The sequence below is a fragment of the Mustelus asterias genome, chromosome 3 (genome assembly GCF_964213995.1).
Source record: "Mustelus asterias chromosome 3, sMusAst1.hap1.1, whole genome shotgun sequence".
In the NCBI taxonomy this organism is placed as follows: Eukaryota; Metazoa; Chordata; class Chondrichthyes; order Carcharhiniformes; family Triakidae; genus Mustelus; species Mustelus asterias.
Window position 1 is genome coordinate 36,174,418 of NC_135803.1, and position 20,321 is coordinate 36,194,738.

Below are 20,321 nucleotides of genomic sequence, written 5' to 3' on the forward strand. Positions count from 1 at the left end.
GAGGACCTGAATTGCCTCACGTAACCTGCTGTGTACATTGGAGACTGTTATTGCTGTTGGAGGCAGGGGGCCTGAGCTCACTTTTTTACATCCTGGCAAAGGCTAGTGAGATTGCCAGGAAACTTCAAATCAACAGCATTGGGTGGAATCTCAGATGCAAATACTGGACTACGCTGCCACAGGAAATGCTGCCCCACAATTTGTTTATTTCCTGTTTCGAGTTACAAGGCTCTTTGTTTTCACATCAGGACTTTGTTCAGGTGTTAGCTTTCCGGGAGCTGTTAGTCAGCTTTGCTAGTTTTGATGTGGAGATGCCGGCGTTGGACTGGGGTGGGCACAGTGAGAAGTCTCACAACACCAGGTTAAAGTCTGACAGGTTTATTTGGTATCAAGAGCTTTCAGAGCGCTGCCCCTTCATCAGGTGAGTGGAGAGTTCGGTTCACAACTGTCCACTCATCTGATGAAGGAGCAGCGCTCTGAAAGCTCGTGATACCAAATAAACCTGTTCGACTTTAACCTGGTGGTGCGTGATTTGTTGCTAGTTTTGTAGATTGGCATGCAAGATTATGAAGTCAGCATCATGTGATAATTCTGTGCACAATTAAGGAAGCGGTTATCTTCCCAGGATTTGGGTTAATATGGTATTAAAATGTTTAGAAATATATGTGGGTATCTTCATAATGAATTCCTCATAAGTATCCTTTTTAAGTACTAAAATTAACTGTAATCCTTACAGTATGTCGATCTTTTCTTTTGCTGCTAGGTGAAGGAGAATTATTATGGGGAGAATTTCACTAATTACTAAGAATTATCATAGAAATGTCTAAAAATGCTCAGATATAAGAAAATTACATAGATGCAGGAATCTGAAATGAACAATCAGCTCTGACAAAGAGTCGTCCAGACTCGAAACGTTGGTTCTATTCTCTCTCCAAGAATGCTGTCAGATCTGCTGAGATTTTCCAGCATTTTCTGTATTTGTTCCAAAAATGCTCTGTTCGAGTCAGGACTTGGGTTTCCTGTGGGAAAGAGAAAGTCTGCCTGCTTCCATTCTTAGCCATCTAATTGTGGCCCCTCCATTGTGTCTCAATTGTCAGACTACTTGCGTAGCGTTTGAGAACCGGATGAGCAGAAATGTCCTCTGGTAAAATATTGGGAATACTGAACTCTTGTTTTTGGCTCCTACTACAAAGACCTTGCCATTTACTCCATCCCTCTCCCTGGCAACTGAGACACAACCAGACTCTTAACCACCATGGCGCCATATTTGACCCTGAGATGAGCTTTCCATCACAAGTCTGTGTTGTTACTGAGACTGCCTATTTCCGCCTTATCTACGTTGTCCTCCCCCATCTCCGTTCTTCTGCTGGTGAAACCCTCATCCATGCCTTTGCTACCTCCAGAGTTGACTATTCCAACACAGCCAGTCTACTGTGTTCTACCGCTCTCAACTTGAGTTCATTGAAAGCTCTGCTGCCTGTGTCCTAACTTGCACTAAATTACTTTCGCCCATCAACCCCTCTGCTCCTGTTAAGCATTCCTCAGTTTTAAAATTCTCATCCTGTCACAGGTAGAAAAGTAAAGGAATTGATGATTGTCAATGTTTTTGAGGCAAAAGGGCAGAAATGCACACATCTCCTGTATTTATTTCCTGCTATTATTGTCCAGAGGGTTCCCAGAAGCAACTGGCTAGCATTGGGCCTTTTGCTGGGGCCTGAGCAGACCAGACAACAAGGGCAATGTGACATTTGTTTCTCCTCTTAGCAAAATGGAAATCTTTTGGTCTTAAGGTAACAGTCAAGCTGTGCTCATCTTTTGCCCTGGCATTTCTTTTTACCCATTGATGGGATGTGAATGTTGCTGGCAAGGTGAGCATTTATAGCCCAAGCCTAATTGCGCTTGAGATTGTGGTGGTGCGCCATCTCCCTGAACTTCTGAATGTGGTCTAGCTGCACCCACAGTGCTGTTATGGAGGGATTTCCAGGTTTTTGACCCGGAGGCAAGTGAAGGACTAGTTCCAAATCAGGATGGTGTGTGGCTAGGAGGGGAGCTTGTGGGGGCAGCATTCCCATATATGTGGTGGTAGATGTTGTGGATTTAGAAGGTGCTGTCAAAAGAGCCTCAAGTTGCTGCAGGTGCATCTTGTAGATGGTACACACTGCTGCTGCTGGGTGCCAGTGGTAAGGGGAGTGAATGTTTAACTAGCTGAAATGGGTGCTGATTAAGCTGCTTTGTCCTAGATGACAGTGAACTTGTTGAGTGTTGTTGGAGCTGCACTCATTCAAAGAATCCCTACAGTGCAGCAGGAGGCCATTCGGCCCATGAAGCCTGTGCTGACAACAATCCCACCCAGGCCCCATCCCTGTAACCTCATGTATTTGCCCTGCTAGTCCCCCTGACACTGAGGGAGAATTTAGCATGGCCAATCAACCTAACCCACACATCTTTGGAGTGTGGGAGGAAACCGGAGCACCCGGAGGAAACCCACATAGACTCGGGGAGAATGTGCAAACTCCACACAGACAGTGACCAGAAGCCGGAATTGAACCCGGGTCCCTGGCACTGTGCTAACCACTGTGCCACCCCCCATTTGATCTAACTAAATAAAAAAAAAACAAAAGGGCTTGGTTTTGCACATCAGCCTCTGCAATGTGCATTATTATAAGGCATTAAATAGTAATAAAATTACAGGAGTATGATGAAATCTATAATTATTCGGGCAAGAGGAAATCATCACTGTTCTGACTTGTGCCTTTTAGATGGTGGACAGACATTGGGGAGTCCGGTGGTGAGTTACTCACTGCAGAATTCCCAGCCTCTGGCCTGCTCTTGTAGCCGCAGTATTCATATAGCTAATCCAGGTGGTTCAATTCACTTTTGTTGGAGATGGGTATTATCTGGCGCTTGTATGGTGCAAATGATACATGTCACTTATCAGCCCAAGACTGAGTGTTGTCCAGGTTTTGCTGCATATGAACATGGACTGGTTCAGTGTCTGAGGTGTTCTTCAGACAAGACTCTGCCAGAGGTGAAACATGCCAGGTTTGTTAATGCCTGGTTCACTGTGAATTAGCAATGGCAGCCAGTAACAGATACAGGAGATGTGGGGGGGGGGGGTAAGGTCGGAAATTTGGCCTCACTATCTATTTTGAAATGTGTTTAGAATGTCGTCTTTTTGGGGGGAAAGAAGTTCTGCAATTTGCTCATGAGGTTCACAAGGAAATTTGTATGTCATGAAACCATACTGTGATTCTTTATGATGTTGCAGCCAATACTGTCCATTCAGCTGTTCTTCAGTGATTAAGACAGTGGCCTGGATTTTGTGTGAGAATAATGGCGAGTTGATCAGCACTCTCTTGTTATGGATGAAATTGTAGCAATTTATGCCAGCTGCACATGCACAGTAAAATGTGGAAATCAGGAAGTTGTTGTCCGACTTGCCCTGCTCTTCCATAAGCTGTTCTATACTGATATCTCATTGAGATACTCAGCGTTCAAAACATTTACTAGGATGCTACCGGGACTTGGTGAATTGAGTTATAAGGAGAGGCTGGGAAGACTGGGACTCTTTTCCCTGAAGCATAGGAGGCTGAGGGGTGAACTTAGAGGTCAATAAAATAATGAGGGGCATAGATCAGTGACATAGTCAACATCTTTTCTCAAATGTAGGGGAGTCTAAAACTAGAGGGCATAGGTTTAAGGTGAGAAGAGAGAGATACAAAAGGGTCCAGAGGGGCAGTTCTTTCACACACAGGATGGTGAGTGTCTGGAACAAGCTGCCAGAGGTAGTAGTCGAGGCGGGTACAATTTTGTCTTTTAAAAAACATTTAGACTGTTACATGGGTAAGATGGGTATAGAGGGATATGAGCCATATGCGGGCAATTGGGACTAGCTTAATGGTTTTTAATAAAGGGCGGCATGGACAAGTTGGGCCGAAGGGCCAGTTTCCATACTGTATACCTCTATGACTAAATAAATTTTACACCATTATGGATTGATATTATTTGCATTTAAACAGGCGGCAGGAAGAGGGGGCAATGGTTTTGTCCGCAACCATTTTGCAGGCTTCACTGGGATCTCGGAGCTAAGATTTGTGTGCAACCGTGCAATAGAGGTTTGGCGCAGATGCCAGGGCTAACCCTTCCAGAGTCCCCACTTGACACTAACCATTGCTGCCTTAGCAATTCCAAATGATCATTATGCGACCCCCAACCAGTGGTTGGGACCCCCTACATTTTGTTGTGTTCAAGCTATCAATGGCTTTACCCATCTTGGTGAGGATTTAGTACAACATAGGAATTAGACACATCTGACTCGAGATTAAACATGTAAGATTTGAGCCTAAAAAGTAAAAGTTTATTTATTAGTCACAAGTAGGCTTACATTAACGCTGCAATGAAGTTACTGTGAAAATCCCCCAGTCGCCACACTCCGGCACCTGTTCGGGTACACTGAGGGAGAATTTAGCATGGGCAATCCACCTAACCAGCACATCTTTCGGACTGTGGGAGGAAACCGGAGCACCTGGAGGAAACCCACATAGACACAGGGAGTACCTGCAATCTCCACATAGACAGTGACCCAAGCTGTGAATTGAACCCAGGTCCCTGGCACTGTGAGGCAGCAGTGCTAGCTACTGTGCAGCCCCAACTCTAACTCAAGCCTGACTCTGTAACAGGAAGTGGTTACCACAATTGGATTTTATTGTTGATCAGATATATAAATATATTTAGTTAATGGTTCACTTGTTAAAAACTGATGAGAAGAAAATAAATGTCACGTTGTAAAATGTGGCACTATAAAGCACACTAATTCTTGCTAAATCCCTGGTTTTTCTTCCATCCCAGTTTAGTTTTGTGGCTGGATGTGTAATTGACTAAATTGAATTTTTTTTATTCCCAGAGACCTACTGGTGCCTTTGAATGAACATAGGATATAATACATCCTGTCTATTCCCAGTGACCCACATGTGACCTGATTTTTCCTCCTTTTGTTTTGCAGAAATGACTCGTATTGTACAGTTGGACCTGGATTTGAAATACATGTCTAACGTCAGGAGCCTGTTTGGGGAATTTGAGAAGTTCCAGCCAGGAGCTGTGATAGGGATCGCCAGAGAAATGCAGCCTGTTTACAGGTATCGGAATCAATGCGATACCATTAAAAGCCTGGCCACAAATTAAACTGAAGGTTTCGAGCCCAGGATCCTATGGTTATGTATGATCTGTAGCACGGTTCTTGCTGCCATTTGCAATCTGATCTCTACTGACAACAAGCTGGGTTTTAAATCTGACTTAAAATACATTGTGATTTCAGAGACGGGATTGACCCCAAGGAACCATATGATTAGGGCTGTCATTTTAGATCTTTTATTCCTAAACCAGGTTCCACAACAATTTCATTACACTGACATTTGCTGGTTATCATTTTAATAGCTCAATATATTTTTATATATAACTGCACACAGAATGAGCCAATTAGAAAGCAAAATGATAGCATGAAAATGAAGTACAATAATTATAATTATTCAGTCATCTGTAATTAGTTATTTTTAACATATTGGAAACATCTATGATTGTTTACCTTTATTCAATAATAATGTCTGTAGAAAAAACATCGGAATAATAACTAGGAATTAAATTAAAGATATCAGCTCTACTTGAAGATACCGGGCGTGCTGCCCCAATATTTCAGCGCCATGACTGCTATTTTGCTTCCAAAATAGAGTCCCCAATGCACGCCCACACTCTGGTGCTGGCAACCCCAGGTGCCACTTTACTGAGAGCATTGGTGCACACGCAGGGAACTCCACTGGGAGCATGCAGAGGAGGCAAATCATGACCTCAATCAGCATGTGATGCTGATTTGATACCAATGGAGCACAGGGGAGGTGATGGCCTGGTGGTATTATCGCTAGACAATTAATCCAGAAACTCAGCTAATCATAGAATCCTACAGTGCAGAGGGAGACCATTCGGCCCGTCGAGTCTGCACCGACTACAATCCCACCCAGGCCCTATCCCCATAACACCATGCTAGTCACACTGACACCAAGGGGCAATTTAGCATAGCCAATTCACCTAACCTGCACATCCTTTGGACTGTGGGAGGAAACCGGAGCGCCCGGAGAAAACCTACACAGACACGGGGAGAATGTGCAGACTCCGCACAGACAGTGACTCAAACCGAGAATTGACCACAATCCCACCCAGGCCCTACCCCATATCTCTCCATATTTACCTGCTAATCCCTCTAACCTACGCATCTCAGGACACTAAGGGGCAATTTTTAGCATGGCCAATCAACCTACCTGCACATCTTTGGACTGTGGGAGGAAAGTGGAGCACCCGGAGAAAACCCATGCAGACACGAGGAGAATGTGCAAACTCCACACAGACAGTGACCCAAGCCGGGAATCGAACCCAGGTCCCTGGAGCTGTGAAGCAGCAGTGCTAACCACTGTGCTACCGTGCCGCCCATTTTGCCATCCACTTTTGCATAAGGGAAGCCACGGAGGCTCCTTATTCAAGAGAGAGAAATGTATTTTATTCAGTTGCCAGAGAGAGGCACGTCAACTGAGCAGTGGCAGAATTTCCCATGGGGCATGGCGCCATTGTCTGCACGCAGGTCATTTTGTGAGCGCAGCATTTTGATGCTAAGGTAACAACTGATAACACTAAATGGACCACTGGTTGTGTGACATATGAACACACAAACTGGGAGCAGGAGTTGGCCCTTTGACCCCTCGGGCCTGCTCCACCATTCAATAAGGTTATGGTTGATCTGATTGTAACCTCAATTCCACGTTCCAGTTTACCCATCCCCCATGATGACCTTTCATCTCTCCCCCCCCCCCCCAACACCCCTCTGCTTATCAATAATCTATCTTGCTCTGGCATTAAAATATTCAAAGGCTCTAATTTCATTGCCTATTGAGGAAGAGAGTTCCTAAGACTCATGGCTCTTTATTTTTAAATCGCGTCTCTAATTGTGGATTCTAGGGCCGACAGGTAAACAAATGCAATTGGCCACCGCTTATATGCTAGAAAGGATAGGCTCCATATTCTACACATGTGCAAGGCCTAGTGCTGGATTCTTCCATGCATCTTCACATTAGCTACAGGCTTCCTAGCAAGCCTGGCAATTCTCCAAGCATTTCACTGTGCATACCTATTCACCTGCTCTTGTAGGCCACCCCACTGAGTCATCACCTGAGCCCCCTGCAGCAGACCCTGTGTACAACCTCTCCCTCCAGCAAGCCTCACTGTGCTGCCCTTGTCCCTGCCCTGGCTGCAGGCCACCAGAGCTCAGTATTTCACCACGTGCAGATACCACCTTAACGATATCATAGGAACGGCAGAACACGAGAAGGCCATTCAGCCTGTTGAACCTGCTCCACCCTTTAACACAGTCATGGCTGATCATCCATTTCAGTGCCTTTTTTCCACACTATGCCCAGATTCCTTTATGCCATCCTTTAAAGCGCACACAGTGCCGTTAACTGAGCTGATGTCTGTGATTGTGAGCGTGAGTAATGGTATTTCCTTATCATCACTGTCTTTTTGCCCTTCCATCTTTTGCTCTTCCACCAATGGCTGACCAGGTTGCAGTTCTTGGATCTTTGGAAGGAGAGTGGAACAAGGCTAGGGCTATGTTGAGGGCCTGTAGCTGGGTCCATGTTGATGCCATCTGCAGATTGTACATCAGAAGAGGCTGTGGGATGACGGTGAGGTGGGAGGTGAGAAGCAGAATTAGGTTTGAGTCTCTGGCCATCTGCTAATAGCTTTCAGCCCAGCTGCTGATGGTGACCGTTGGGGTATTGACATGCAGCTGTACCTGTCTCCACTGCTGCTGCCTCGAGCTAATATTCAGCACCATTTGTAACAGAAGTATTGTAGTTAGGTTTGGGGCATTTTCATTTGTCAGAAACTCATCAATCAGGGGCAGCACGGTGGCACAGTGGTTAGCACTGCTGCCTCACAGCACCAGGGACCCGGGTTTAATTCCGACCTCAGGAGACTGTGTGAAGTCTGCACGTTCTCCCCATGTCTGCATGGGTTTCATCCAAATGCTCCAAAGATGTGCGAGCTAGGTGGATTGGCCATGGAAAATTGCCCCTCAGTATCAGCGGGACTGGCTAGGGTAGATATGTGGGGTTACGGAGATAGGATCTGGGTGGGATTGTGGTCGCTGCAGACTCGATGGGCCAAATAGCCTCCTTCTGCAGTGTAGAATTCTATGATTCTGGATGGAAGGGCAAACATTTGAGAGTTGTCGAAGCAGAGGGCATAGAATTGAATGCGCAGTAATTTCTTTCTCTCTCACACCAGTCAGACTGGCAGGAGATTAATCAGGGTTTATTGGAATTTATTATAATAGCCACTATTATATCAGTGGCTGTTTTCAATCTTGGGTACTTCATTTTGAAAAGATTTAACATGCCTTTCAAGTAGTTGGGAGTTTATATTTGAGACGATTATCTCCAGCATTTCCCTGCAGACAGCCTGATAGGGAGTGCAGAGCTGCTGTGTCCAATTAGGAAATTACACATTTTCATTTTCACTGTGAAACTGGGTGTAATCATCAATATATACATCAAGAGAATTTCATTTCTAGATTCCACCTTTGAAAGAAGCAGGAAAATAATCCAACACAATGCCTGGGTAAAGTTGCAATTGAAAAGCAAGTTCTGTACTGGACTACTGAAATAGCTGCTTTCAAAATTAAATGAAAAAAGTGTGTTAATATTTTAATATGTTTATAAGGAAGGAAGAAGGACATACAAGCAATTGCTTCACATTCATATTTAGAGTAGATTTCAATCTGTAAGTTTCAATCATATGAAGAAAGAAAGACTTGCTTTAATACGGCACTTTTTACATCAGAATATCCCAGAGTGCTTTATAACCAATAAAGTACTTTTGAAGTGTAAGTCACAGTTGTATTATAGAAAATACAGTAGCCAGTTTGCACATACTAAGTTCCCATGAACAACTGATAATGACCAGCTATTCTGTTTTGCCTCATTGGTTGAGGGATAACTCACCTTCTCTCCTCTGAAATAATGCTATTGGACCTGCGAGGACAGAGGGAGCTTCAGCTTAAGGTATCATCTGAAAGACAGCATCTCTGACAGTGCAGCATACCCTCAGTACCACATTACACTGTCAGTGTTTGGATATTTGTCCACAAATGTGACTTTAACTCACAACCTTCTGACTCGGGAGGTAAGAGTGCTGACAACTGAGCCATGGGTGAAGTTATGAAAAATTCAGTATCAACACAATAAAGCGAAGTATTCTCTCAGAACTATTCCTGAATTGAATTTTTTCCTCAGGTTGGTGCTCAATGCAATGTGCTGGTTAGGACTCAGCATTGTACCAAATTGCTCAAAATGTGACTGCTTTTTTGGCCTTGATACTTGCCCCTGATGGGTTGGCATGGTGGGGTTAAGAGTTAAATGTGAGATTCACGTTAACTCAATCCCAATGTGCTGAACACTTGCCCACAGCCATTTTTATGTGATGGAAATTGAGGCATCTGAGTGTCCCACCAAGGAACACTTATTAACATTTAGAGGGAAAGCGGGGGGCGAGCGAGAGGGGGAAAGCGGGGGGCGAGCGAGAGGGGGAAAGGGGGGCGAGCGAGAGGGGGATAGGGGGGGTGAGTGAGAGGGGGGAGGGGGGGCGAGCGAGAGGGGGAAAGGGGGGGTGAGCGAGAAGGGGATGGGTGGGCGAGCGAGAGGGGGGATGGGTGGGCGAGCGAGAGGGAGGAGGGGGGGCGAGCGAGAGGGAGGAGGGGGAGCGAGCGAGCGAGAGGGGGAAAGGGCAGTTCGGAGCTTGATATCAAAATGAATAATGCTGCAAGTGTTTTCAAGGGTGTCCGGAAAGTGGAAGGAAAGTGAGATAGCCCATGGTTCATTATACTTTCAGCATTCCTTGTGGTTCAGGAGGAGCTGGAATGTTCTCTCTCAGATCTACAATGATCCCTTCAGCTCCCCTAACCCCACTCACCCCAATCCCCCCACTCACCCCAATCCCCCCCACTCACCCCAATCCCCCTCTTGATTACTTCCTGATCGCCTTTCTTACCAGTGCTGGTCTTCCCCTCAGCGGATAATTACCAACCCCCACTCCCCACCGCAATTGCTGATCATCTTCCTCCATCCCTCCCCACCATGCCAAGGACCATACCCAAGAGTCCCCAGCTGCGACCTCCTCCCTCTCACCCAGCCAGACTCTCTGTTTGCCTGGGACCAGTGCAGGAGCCTGAGCTACAATATGTTAATGATCTCCATCTGCTTGGGTTTTTGGGCTCTGATAAAGTGTCATCCAGACTCAAAACGTTGACTCTATTCTCTCTCCATAGATGCTGTCAGACCTGCTGAGATTTTCCAACATTTTCTGTTTTTGTTTCAGATTCCAGCATCCGCAGTATTTTGCCTTTATCCTTGGGTTCTTTGGCTGTTTTCAATCTCCCTTCATTCACCACTTCTTCCCATCAATATTGGGACTATAAAAATTGTAAGCAGAGAATGATGCTGTCTAATTAATTCCACTGCACTGCTCTTTCCCCATTGCTCCGCATGATTTTCCTCTTCAAGTTTGTATTTATTTCCCTTTTAAAAGTGATCATTGAATCTGCCTCCATTGCCCTTTCAGGCTGTGCATTGCAGATCATGACAGCTCGCTGTGTAAAAATAATTCTCATAATTTGCCTTCATCTTGATGATGATAATGATGGTGGTAGGAGGGAAAGAAGGGGGAAGATAAAACAAACTGAAGTGAATCTTTGTTTGGACTAAAAACCAACAATCTTTTTGGATGAGCATGGGGGTGTTGTTCTTGGAAAAGGTTCCCCTGCACAAGTAGAAAATATTGTATTTTCATACATGTTAAAATATAGAAATGCTATTGGTTATTGTCATGATTCTTATATGGTGGATGGCGGCACAGTGGTTAGCACTGCTGCCTCACAGTGCCAGGGACCCAGGTTCAATTCCGGCCTCGGGTCACTGTCTTTGTGAAGTTTGCGCATTCTCCCCGTGTCTGCATGGGTTTTCTCCCACACGCCAAAGATGTGTGAGTTAAGTTGATTGGCCAAGCTCAATTTCCCATTAGTTTCAGGGAGATTGGCGGGGTTAAGGGAATAGGGTCTGGGTGGGATTGTTGTCGGTGCAGACTCGATGGGCCGAATGGCCTCTCTCTGCACTGTAGGAATTCTATGATTCTATAATCAGGCTGTCACTAGTCCCAAGCAAAGAAAAGTTAAAAACTTTTTGGCAGAAATTGCCAGAAGTGTAGCGTCAGCTATTCTTTAAGAAAGGTGACTTTGTAATACTGGGCTTATGATGAAATATAAAGCACAAAATCTGCAGTGTAGCGTAGAAAGGAGTTTTAAAAAGGTGCCCTGAATAAATTGTACGTGGCTGACATGGTGCATTACTGAGTCCGGTGAAAAAAAAACTGGCTGAAATACAGAGAATAGAAGGTAATGAGGGGAAAGTAGGATGGTTACTGGAGTGAAACATTAGCTGCTGTACTAAAAAAAACTGCTTAGTCACCATGATTAACATAATATCCCCCTTTTACTTGCTCACTGCCTCACCTTTACCTGCATTGCTTTAAATGTAACATTTCATCAGGCTAAACCAGCTATCAGTCTCACCTGCCTCAATCATTAGAAAATAATTATCCTGGAAACACCTATAAAAGTTGGCAAGTGTTCTAAATATGAATTATTTGAAGGAATATAGTATCAAAGATATCGGCAGGTTTTGGCTACAATTAAGAAATGAAAATTAACTTCACGGACTTTGTTTTTCTCTCTTTAATTTAATGCACTATTTTCGATGTTAAGGATTCCCCACATCTAGAAACTCATGAGGCAGACAAAGCACTTGCTTATGTCTGTTTTCCATAGCTTGTTTTTCCTGGAACAGATTGCTAGCCTGAAGCCAAAGGCTATTGCTTGAACGGTGCCACTCTGCAACAAGGATAGCTGGCCAGGAGTGTCTCTCTCTCTCGCTCATTGCCTGCCCTTGGTGTGTGTTGCAGTTTGATAATCACTCTGCTTGGCCACATTACAGACGCACCTTCCGCCGCCTTCAAATCCTGGAGAGGGGCTTGTCCCTGAGCTTCTGGCTCAGGGTCAGGGACAATTCTCTCTGCGTCAAAAGCCCCCGCTCTCTACTACTGTAGTTGATAGATGGATGTTTTAAAGCTTTCTTTTGCTCTGCACATAAAGTTTCTGCTAACTCTGACATGTAAATTAGATTGAACGCAAGCCTTATCCTTCCGTTTTATATTACTCCCGGCCTCCTAATTGTCTGCACGTCACTGAAGTCTTTAGTTTAACTGCATTAAGCTGTTCTTTATTCAATACTTTAGAAACTCTTCCGTTTTTACTACGTAACATGTCCCAATGAAGGCTTGCATTGGCTCATTTCACATCTGCATACTAATAAATTTAATTTCCTAAATGCTCATCTTCTGATAGATTGTCTGATTAAGATTGTATTTTAAAGGTACAGTTACAGCTGCTCACCAAGTGTGAATCTTGGTATCGCATTTTCAGATCACTCAATGCAAGCATTCAAATAGTAAATGTATTGGCTGGGATTCTCCCAAAAAAAACTAAGTGCCCAACAGGTGGGAAAACGGGAGATTTTCCTGCCTGTTTTTTGGACGTACTTAGTGAAATAAATCTCTGCCACTCTGTGCATCACAGGAGACACACAGGAGACACTCGCGGGCCTGGAGGATACCGTCCCAGGCTCGCTAATCATATTGAAATGACGATTTCCAAATGGTAATTAGCCCCAGGCCAAATTCAGGCGCTGGGCTGGTTAACGCGGAAAAACATAGCCTGGGAGACTTGTGATTGGCCGGATGCTAGTTCCGAGTCCCGCTACAGTCTTCTGGCCTGTTGCGCTCCTGGAGCAGCACAGCGGGTTGGGAGAATCCCGGCCATTGTTTCTACAATACGCCAGCCTCGTATGGTAATGTAAACTAAGTAAGAAGTTTAACAACACCAGGTTAAAGTCCAACAGGTTTATTTGGTAGCAAAAGCCACAAGCTTTCGGAGCTCCAAAAGCTTGTGGCTTTTGCTACCAAATAAACCTGTTGGACTTTAACCTGGTGTTGTTAAACTTCTTACTGTGTTTACCCCAGTCCAACGCCGGCATCTCCACATAATATAAACTAACTCAAGCCTCTGCAAAAGGCCCAAAATAAACCACCCAGTTCATTCCAAACCAAAATGGGAAACATTATTAGGGCCACTATCTCCCAAATGGTACTAACCTACCCCACCTTGGCTGCCTCGATGCCTGCCTTCAAGTCGTGTGAAGTGTAGACTTCCACACTGGTACATGGAGTTACTCAAAGCCAAATGGACAGTCCCTGTCAATCACTCCTCCTTCCCCCCCCCCCCCCCGAGATGAAGTGATTCAAAATGTGGGTTCCCACCTGAAAAAGGATGATTGATTAAATTGGAGGAGCTTCTCCTTTTAAATATACTTATTCAACATTTCTTTCAACACCAACCCCCTTTTAGTTGTTCGCCACACTCTAGTATCTGAGCCACTCTCGACCTGAAAGGAACAATGATTAATATTGGCAGGTTGTTCAGCTGTGAAGAGCTTTCCCATGCAGTTTACAATATTAGTCAGCAGAGATCAGGTACCTGAGCCTCCCCACCCCACATTTCTCTTACAATGGGATATTGATATCTTGCCCCCTTTTCACCACACCCACCCACTGCATTGCCACAAGTTGCTACCCTACCTCTGTGATAGGAAAAGTCTGCATATGACTGCGCAGTAAATACAGCGCTCTTGCCAAATTGAGTTATTTGGGGAGCTGCTTCCTTGTGATCATTGTTCCTAAAGATTTCAGCAGGGGGAGCAGTTACATTGCAGAATGCACATAACATTTCCATTGTAACTAATGTTTCAAACCATGCTTTTTAAAAATGTGATCCAGTTTTTCATCCTGAACTTGCTGGCTCTCTGCAGAATTGCAAATTCCCGTTTGAAAAAATATATATAATTAAGAACATAAATCGAAAATTACATTTTTTGGGCACTAGGCATGTTTCTTGCTACCACATAGAAACTATTATCTTGTTTATCTCCAAGCTTTTTTAAAAATTGTATACTGCCTCAAGGGTGGCTTCTCTGAAGAGTTTGCCAATGTCTATTTTGGGTCATTGTGACTGCACTGAAACAGCCTTCTGTTTTAATGGATTATTTGGCCTCGTACTGTTAATGGTCCACTCTCCAATCTAAACCTTCAGTCTGTGTGCTGTGTGCTGCAGCTGTTTCCTTGTGTGCTGGAACCTTAGCTTTCGTTTGACCTTGATTTCCTCTTTGTGGAAAATATCGCTGCAGCATTTAAAGCAGTTGTACTTAGCCGTGACGATATGAGCCTAACCTGTGCTGCGCTGTGGGGAAAGTACATTCATTCAGCATGTTCAATAAAAACGGGATTATGTGTCGCCCTTTCCTAAAGTGCTGGCTCTTTCTGGAGTTTAACTCCGCAGTCTTGGCACTTTGCCAGTGTGTGCCACCACTGAACTGAGGCAGAGTGTCAGTAGGCAAAACCGAGCGAATGGAACAGGTGGGAGGAGAAACTTGGTGCCACATGAGGCAGAGGTTCAAAAAGGGGATGAGAAATCCGGACTCCTATGAGCTTCAGTCATTTGAACCCAAGGATAGATTAGATGCGAAAGAATAAAATAGTAAACAGTTAGAGAAAGGCAGAGAGGGAACAGGCAAACACCAGCCAATCCATCGATCTCCATCCTTCCACAATGTGCAAAGTGTTCTATTGTATATCTTGTTCAGCGGGGCTGAGGAATAGTTCTGGGTCCTTTCCCCGAAACAAAACTGAGAAGAATTCCAGAGCGTTCACCCAAAGACAGTTCCCATATTATACTTCCCTGCTTATTCACATTTCTTGCAGTAACATTTTCCTGCTCCCAGCAGTGTACAATCCCCAGTATTCCACAATATTCTCTGTATATTTCACTCGTTATAACCTTCAATTTCCTTTCCAGCTAAATGCACATCCAACTGTCTTTAGCTGCCACGGCTGCAGCCCACTCATATTCATTGGGGCGAAAAATATTTTTTTTCTAATTTTGTGTATTGTTAGAAGCACAGGACAGTATGAGGTAGCATTAATTACCCAAAGTATGTTCCCTTCTTGCATTAAAAGTAGTCTTTTATTTTTTTGATACTCTTTAATTTGATCTGGGATCCTCAAATGGATTTGTTTGCTAATTAGCTTTGATGACATTCAGTGACTTTCAGATTAGCTCCGTTGCAAATGGTGGTAGGTGCTGCTTTGGAGCCCCGTGGACCTGTCTAACTATGAAAAAAAACCTCATAAACTGGGAAATGTTCGTTCTCAAGCTGTAGCATACATTCCTGAGGTTAGCCGGTAGGCATTTAGACTCCCCACATTTTACTGCAGAACCAGTTGGGAATATTTGCAGATGTGAAAATAGAAAGGACAGTAGAATTGCGTGCACCAGTTTAGAAACCATAAAATGAGTTGCATTCACTGTGGATGTGTAAAAATGCTGGCTGGAATTCTCTCTGACCTCGCCCATGGCTGGGATTATCCAGTCCCGCTGCTGTGAATGGAGAGTTGGCTGAGCGCCGTATTCTCCGTTCTTGCTGGCAGCAGTAGCTGGAGCGTGCGAGACCGCAGACTTGGGGCTGTTGTTTTTCACTCCGTGACTCCTTGAGTGTTTGTGCATTCCACGCACGGCATTAAAAATGTTAACGATTACTTTGAAAGAAAGATGGAATTCTCAGTAGATGACCAACCAGTGCAGAGCAGCAAGTTAATGGGAGCAGTTGTGTCCATTGAGGGCGGTTTATTTTTTGAAGTACAAAAGCAAAATATGTTGGAAATGTAGAATAGAAATAGAAAATGCTGGAAATTTTCAGCAGATCCGGCAATCTCTGTAAGGAGAAAGAGAGTTAACATTTCAGTTTAGCGTCTGTCAGAACTGGTTAAAAATAGTGATGTGACAGATTTTCAGCAAGCAAAGGGAGGAAAGAAGAAAAAGATGAGGTCTGCGACAGGGTGATGGCTCTTTTATTCCTTCATGGGATGTGGGTGTCACTGGCTGGGCCAGTATTTATTGCCCATCCAGGAGGGCTTTTACGAGTCAAATGACAAAAGTGGGTGATGGTGCAAGACAGAGTCCTCTTTCCCCTTGGAGAGAAAGTGTCGGAGGTGCAGCACCTACACTTTGTCTGTTTTTAGATGTGAATTCCTTGGTTCTGCACAGAATACGCTGCTTGAGCTACCGTGAAGCCGTGACGCAAACTCTATGGAATGCTTTAAAAAAGCAATGGGGAGTCAACCCAGAGTCATTAATAATTCTTCACAGATTAAGAATTTCTAAGTTGATTCGCTTAATCCCTTTGTGAAAAGTAGGAATCCTTTCAAATCAACTGCCTCAGTGTAAATGAGGCTTTCATTATCACAGCACGCCACTTTTACCCTAAGAGCGCTCGCAACATCTGTGGTCGAGTAACTAACCTGCCAAGAGTGTCTGTACTTGACAACTGGCCAAATCTTGTTCTGTGAAAAAAAACCCATCATAAGCTTCAGAATTTGAACCTCATGGGATATTTCTGTATTCTTTACATTTGTTTTTGTGCCCTTCAGCTGTAACTATGTTTTATTGCTATTGTGTTCAACTCTGTGCAAACATTAACGAAGAATTCTGAGCTTTAACAATCGTACTGATATTCATGCTAACAGCTTGTTTGCATTTCAGTCCACGTGAAAAGATGTTGCTTGGCAAAAATAATCTTCTCAATAAAAATTGTTCTTCGGTGAATTGTGCTTTCCACTTCTAGAACAGGTGCCGTTATTCCCTATCTCAAAATAAAACCACCCTTCACTCCATTATCCCTGCAAACTATATCCAATCCCCCTATCTTCTCCAAAGTCTCTGAACAAGATCTTTTAAAAATTACCTGGATGAGCACCTGGCAACGTCATAGCATTCAAGGCTATGGACCAAGTGCTGGTAAATGGGATTAGGTGAAAGGTCAGTTGTTGCTGGCATGTCAGTGCAGACCCAATGGGCCGAAGGGCCTCTTCTGCACTCTATGATTCTAAGATATCACCTCATAGATCTGTGCCCACCTTTCCTGCAACTCCATGTTTAAATCTCTCCAATCACATTTATTCTCTTGCCCCAGCACTGAAATGGTCCTAATCAAGATTACGAATGGCACCTTCTGTGGCTGTACCCATGGTCCACCATCCCTCCCTCCCCACCCCCGCAACATCATTGGTTATGTGTGATGCTGCAGTGTTCAACCTTCTCCATTGTCCAGCTGTGTGGACCTCCCAAGATAAAAGCAAAATTCTGCAGATGCTGGAATCTGAAACAAAAACAGGAAATACTGGAAAACCTCAGCAGGTCTGACAACATCTGTGGAGAGAGAATAGAGCCAACATTTTGAGACTGGATGACTCTTTGTCAGGCCATCCTGACTCGAAACATTGGCTCTATTCTCTCTCCATAGATGCTGTCAGACCTGCTGAGTTTCTCCAGCATTTTCTGTTTTTGTTCTGGATGGAACTCCCCTCCCTCGGTTAAAAAAAATCATAGGTGAGAGAAACAGTTCTGGCAACATTTCACCTGGTTCTAGCTGTAAGGTTAAATGTGCTTTTCCAGGTAGCTTGACTGTTCATTGAATTTCTCTTTTTATGAACTGAATTTAACTTAACCAATCTTGATATAAATTGACCTCAAATTCCTTCTAGCCAAATTGTCAGAGACAAAAACATGACTGTGCTACTTATCAAAGTCCTTTATAAATGCCCTGAGGGCTGGGATAATACGATAGCGAGAACATTAAAGGAAGGACTTTACAAGCAAGCATTTTGTTGTTCACACAGAAGTCGTTGGATTTTGTCAAATGGCTCTACAACCCTCACTGAACCAATCCTTCAATAACACAGGCCAAGCAATGACCCAAGATAAGATAAAGGAAACTTCTCCAAAGCTTCAGAATGGCACCTTCTGTTTGAGTCACTGCGACATTTTTTCACTCATTACCTTTGAGTGAAGTTTCTGTTGCATAAAATTCATCTATTATTGTAAAGAAAAACCTCATCAGAATTCTGGCATTTTGGAACATTTCAAAGAAGTTATTTCAACCGAAAATGCTTGAAGGTTGTGAATAGTAGTATTTATAATACTGATATTACAATTGCAAAATACTAGAAGCAGTGTTTAAAAGAAAAGAAAAAGAGTTGCATGTATATAACGCTTTTCATGACCACCGGTGGTCTGTGTTTTCCAGCCCACTAAGTATATAGAAAATAGCGTTATCCAATCATTATCGTTATTATGGGCAGCATGGTCGCACAGTGGTTAGCACAGCTGCCTTACAGCTCCAGAGTCCTGGGTTCAATTCTGGCCTCGGGTGACTGTGTGGAGTTTGCACGTTCTCCCCATGTCTGTGTGGGTTTCCTCCAAGTGCTTCAGTTTTCTCCCACAGTCCAAAGATGTGCGAGTTCGGTGCATTGGTCATGCAAAATTGTTCTTGGTGTCAGGGGGATTAGCGGGGTAAATACATAGGGTTATGGGGATAGGGCCTGGGTGGGATTGTTGTCGGTGCAGGCTTAATGGGCCAAATGGCGGCCTCCTGCACTGTAGAGATTCTATGATTTCTATGATGATTCTATGATTAAAATTACCTTTAACGTGCTCATTTTCCCCAGAACTACTGCTGATGATGTGGATGTGCAGCCTACTCTCAGAAAGCTGCCCAAGCTCTCTCGAGCAGGCCACAAAAGATTGTCGGGCACAATTCTCTTCACATTTTCTCATCTGCCTTGCATGGAATTGTTGCTGCTTGCATTCAGAGTCACTCAGATTGGTAAATGAGTGGGATGGAATTGAAGCTGTGCTTGTTTTTCACTCTGTGGTTCAGTGTGTTTGTTGTGCAGTGTTGTTTGTGCCAGAGAATTTGATTGTGCCAACTTAAAACTTGCAAATGAGTACGTTTGAAGGTATAATTTGTGCAAGGGTGACAGGACAGTCTCTGGCAGTAGTGCTCGGCAACTGACGGATCCTGAAGGTGGCTTCTTCAGTCTTTTCTACTTATCCGTAATTATAGTGTCTATCCCTCAAAGTCGAATGGTTGGAACAGATTTCTTTGGATCTCTGAGCACATTCATGGAAACGCTTTTTTTTCAAACGAGCGAATGACTTCAGTGCAAGTGACAGCTGGCTGTGCTTAAATCATCATCTAACATTTTTAAGCTTGCATCAAAGAAAGCACGTTGGGACATTTGGTCATCTCTGGAAGCCAATCATAGGCCAAGAAATATCTGAAAAGAGAAAGTCACCCGGAACCTGATGATTTTATCTTTGAAATGTTTTAAAAGTCTGAAACAGATGCTGCTGCCAATTTTAAAGATTTATTCAAACAATTATTTTATATTTATAGCTGGCTAATTAGTGAGCAGGAAGTGCCATGGGGACTGCATGTGGAAGTTGTGATTTTACATATTTCTACAAACTTTTTCCCAAACTATTCCCCCTCCTCTCTGTAAGCTGATGCCTCCAGTCACCACTGGGTACTGCACCTAAATGGTCATTATTCATGTGTGAAACTTGACAGCAGGCTTTCCAGCTAACCTGCAACTTAGCTTGAAATGCCTGTCTGCTAACGTGTATATGAATGCGTTTTCTGGTGAATGAGAGTTTGGGCTGGAGTCGGGGCGGTGGGGGTGGGTTTTGGGTGGGAGGTGGTCACAGGATAGCTTAGGAGCACTGTTCATAGGTACTGGGGCTCATCATATGGTTTCAGTTACTGCCCCAGTTCCAATCAGCTAGCTCAAAACAGACCAGGAGTCGAGCCTGGGATCACATTGCCTGTGCTCCGTGCTTTTAAGTTCTTCTGCCCCCTTGAACTTCTACCTATTTCTTCAGTGGCAGGGTCCTCAGCACTACATGATGGAAATGTCTCCCTAAGCATTGCTGCCTTGCACTTCTCCCTTTACTTTAGCACGTCTACAATTGCTCAGCATCCATTTCTTTTCTGCAAAGCCCATTAAGGTTTTGTTGCTATAGACACTGTTATAAACACAAGTTGTTGTTGACATTGCATCATCTATTATTTGCTAGTGTGCGTTGGGATGGGGAAAACACTCTTTAAGAAACCACGATGTATTTTCAATTATCCTCGTCGAGTTATTGTTCAGTAGTGCCCAATTCAATCATGGAAAACAGAAGCAAAATACTGCGGACGCTGAAAATGTGAAATATGTCT

At 44.0% G+C, this 20,321-nt stretch overlaps 1 protein-coding gene across 2 annotated transcripts in view; it reads left to right on the forward strand.

Moving 5' to 3' along the window:
• The window catches only part of xxylt1 (xyloside xylosyltransferase 1), a 123,516-nt gene that overhangs the window by 66,950 nt on the left and 36,245 nt on the right, over positions 1-20,321 (forward strand). For both annotated transcript variants that reach the window (XM_078202160.1, XM_078202168.1), the window contains exon 3: positions 5,003-5,135. In XM_078202160.1, coding sequence (XP_078058286.1) covers positions 5,003-5,135 — 133 coding nt within the window. The remainder of the gene's footprint in view (positions 1-5,002; positions 5,136-20,321) is intronic.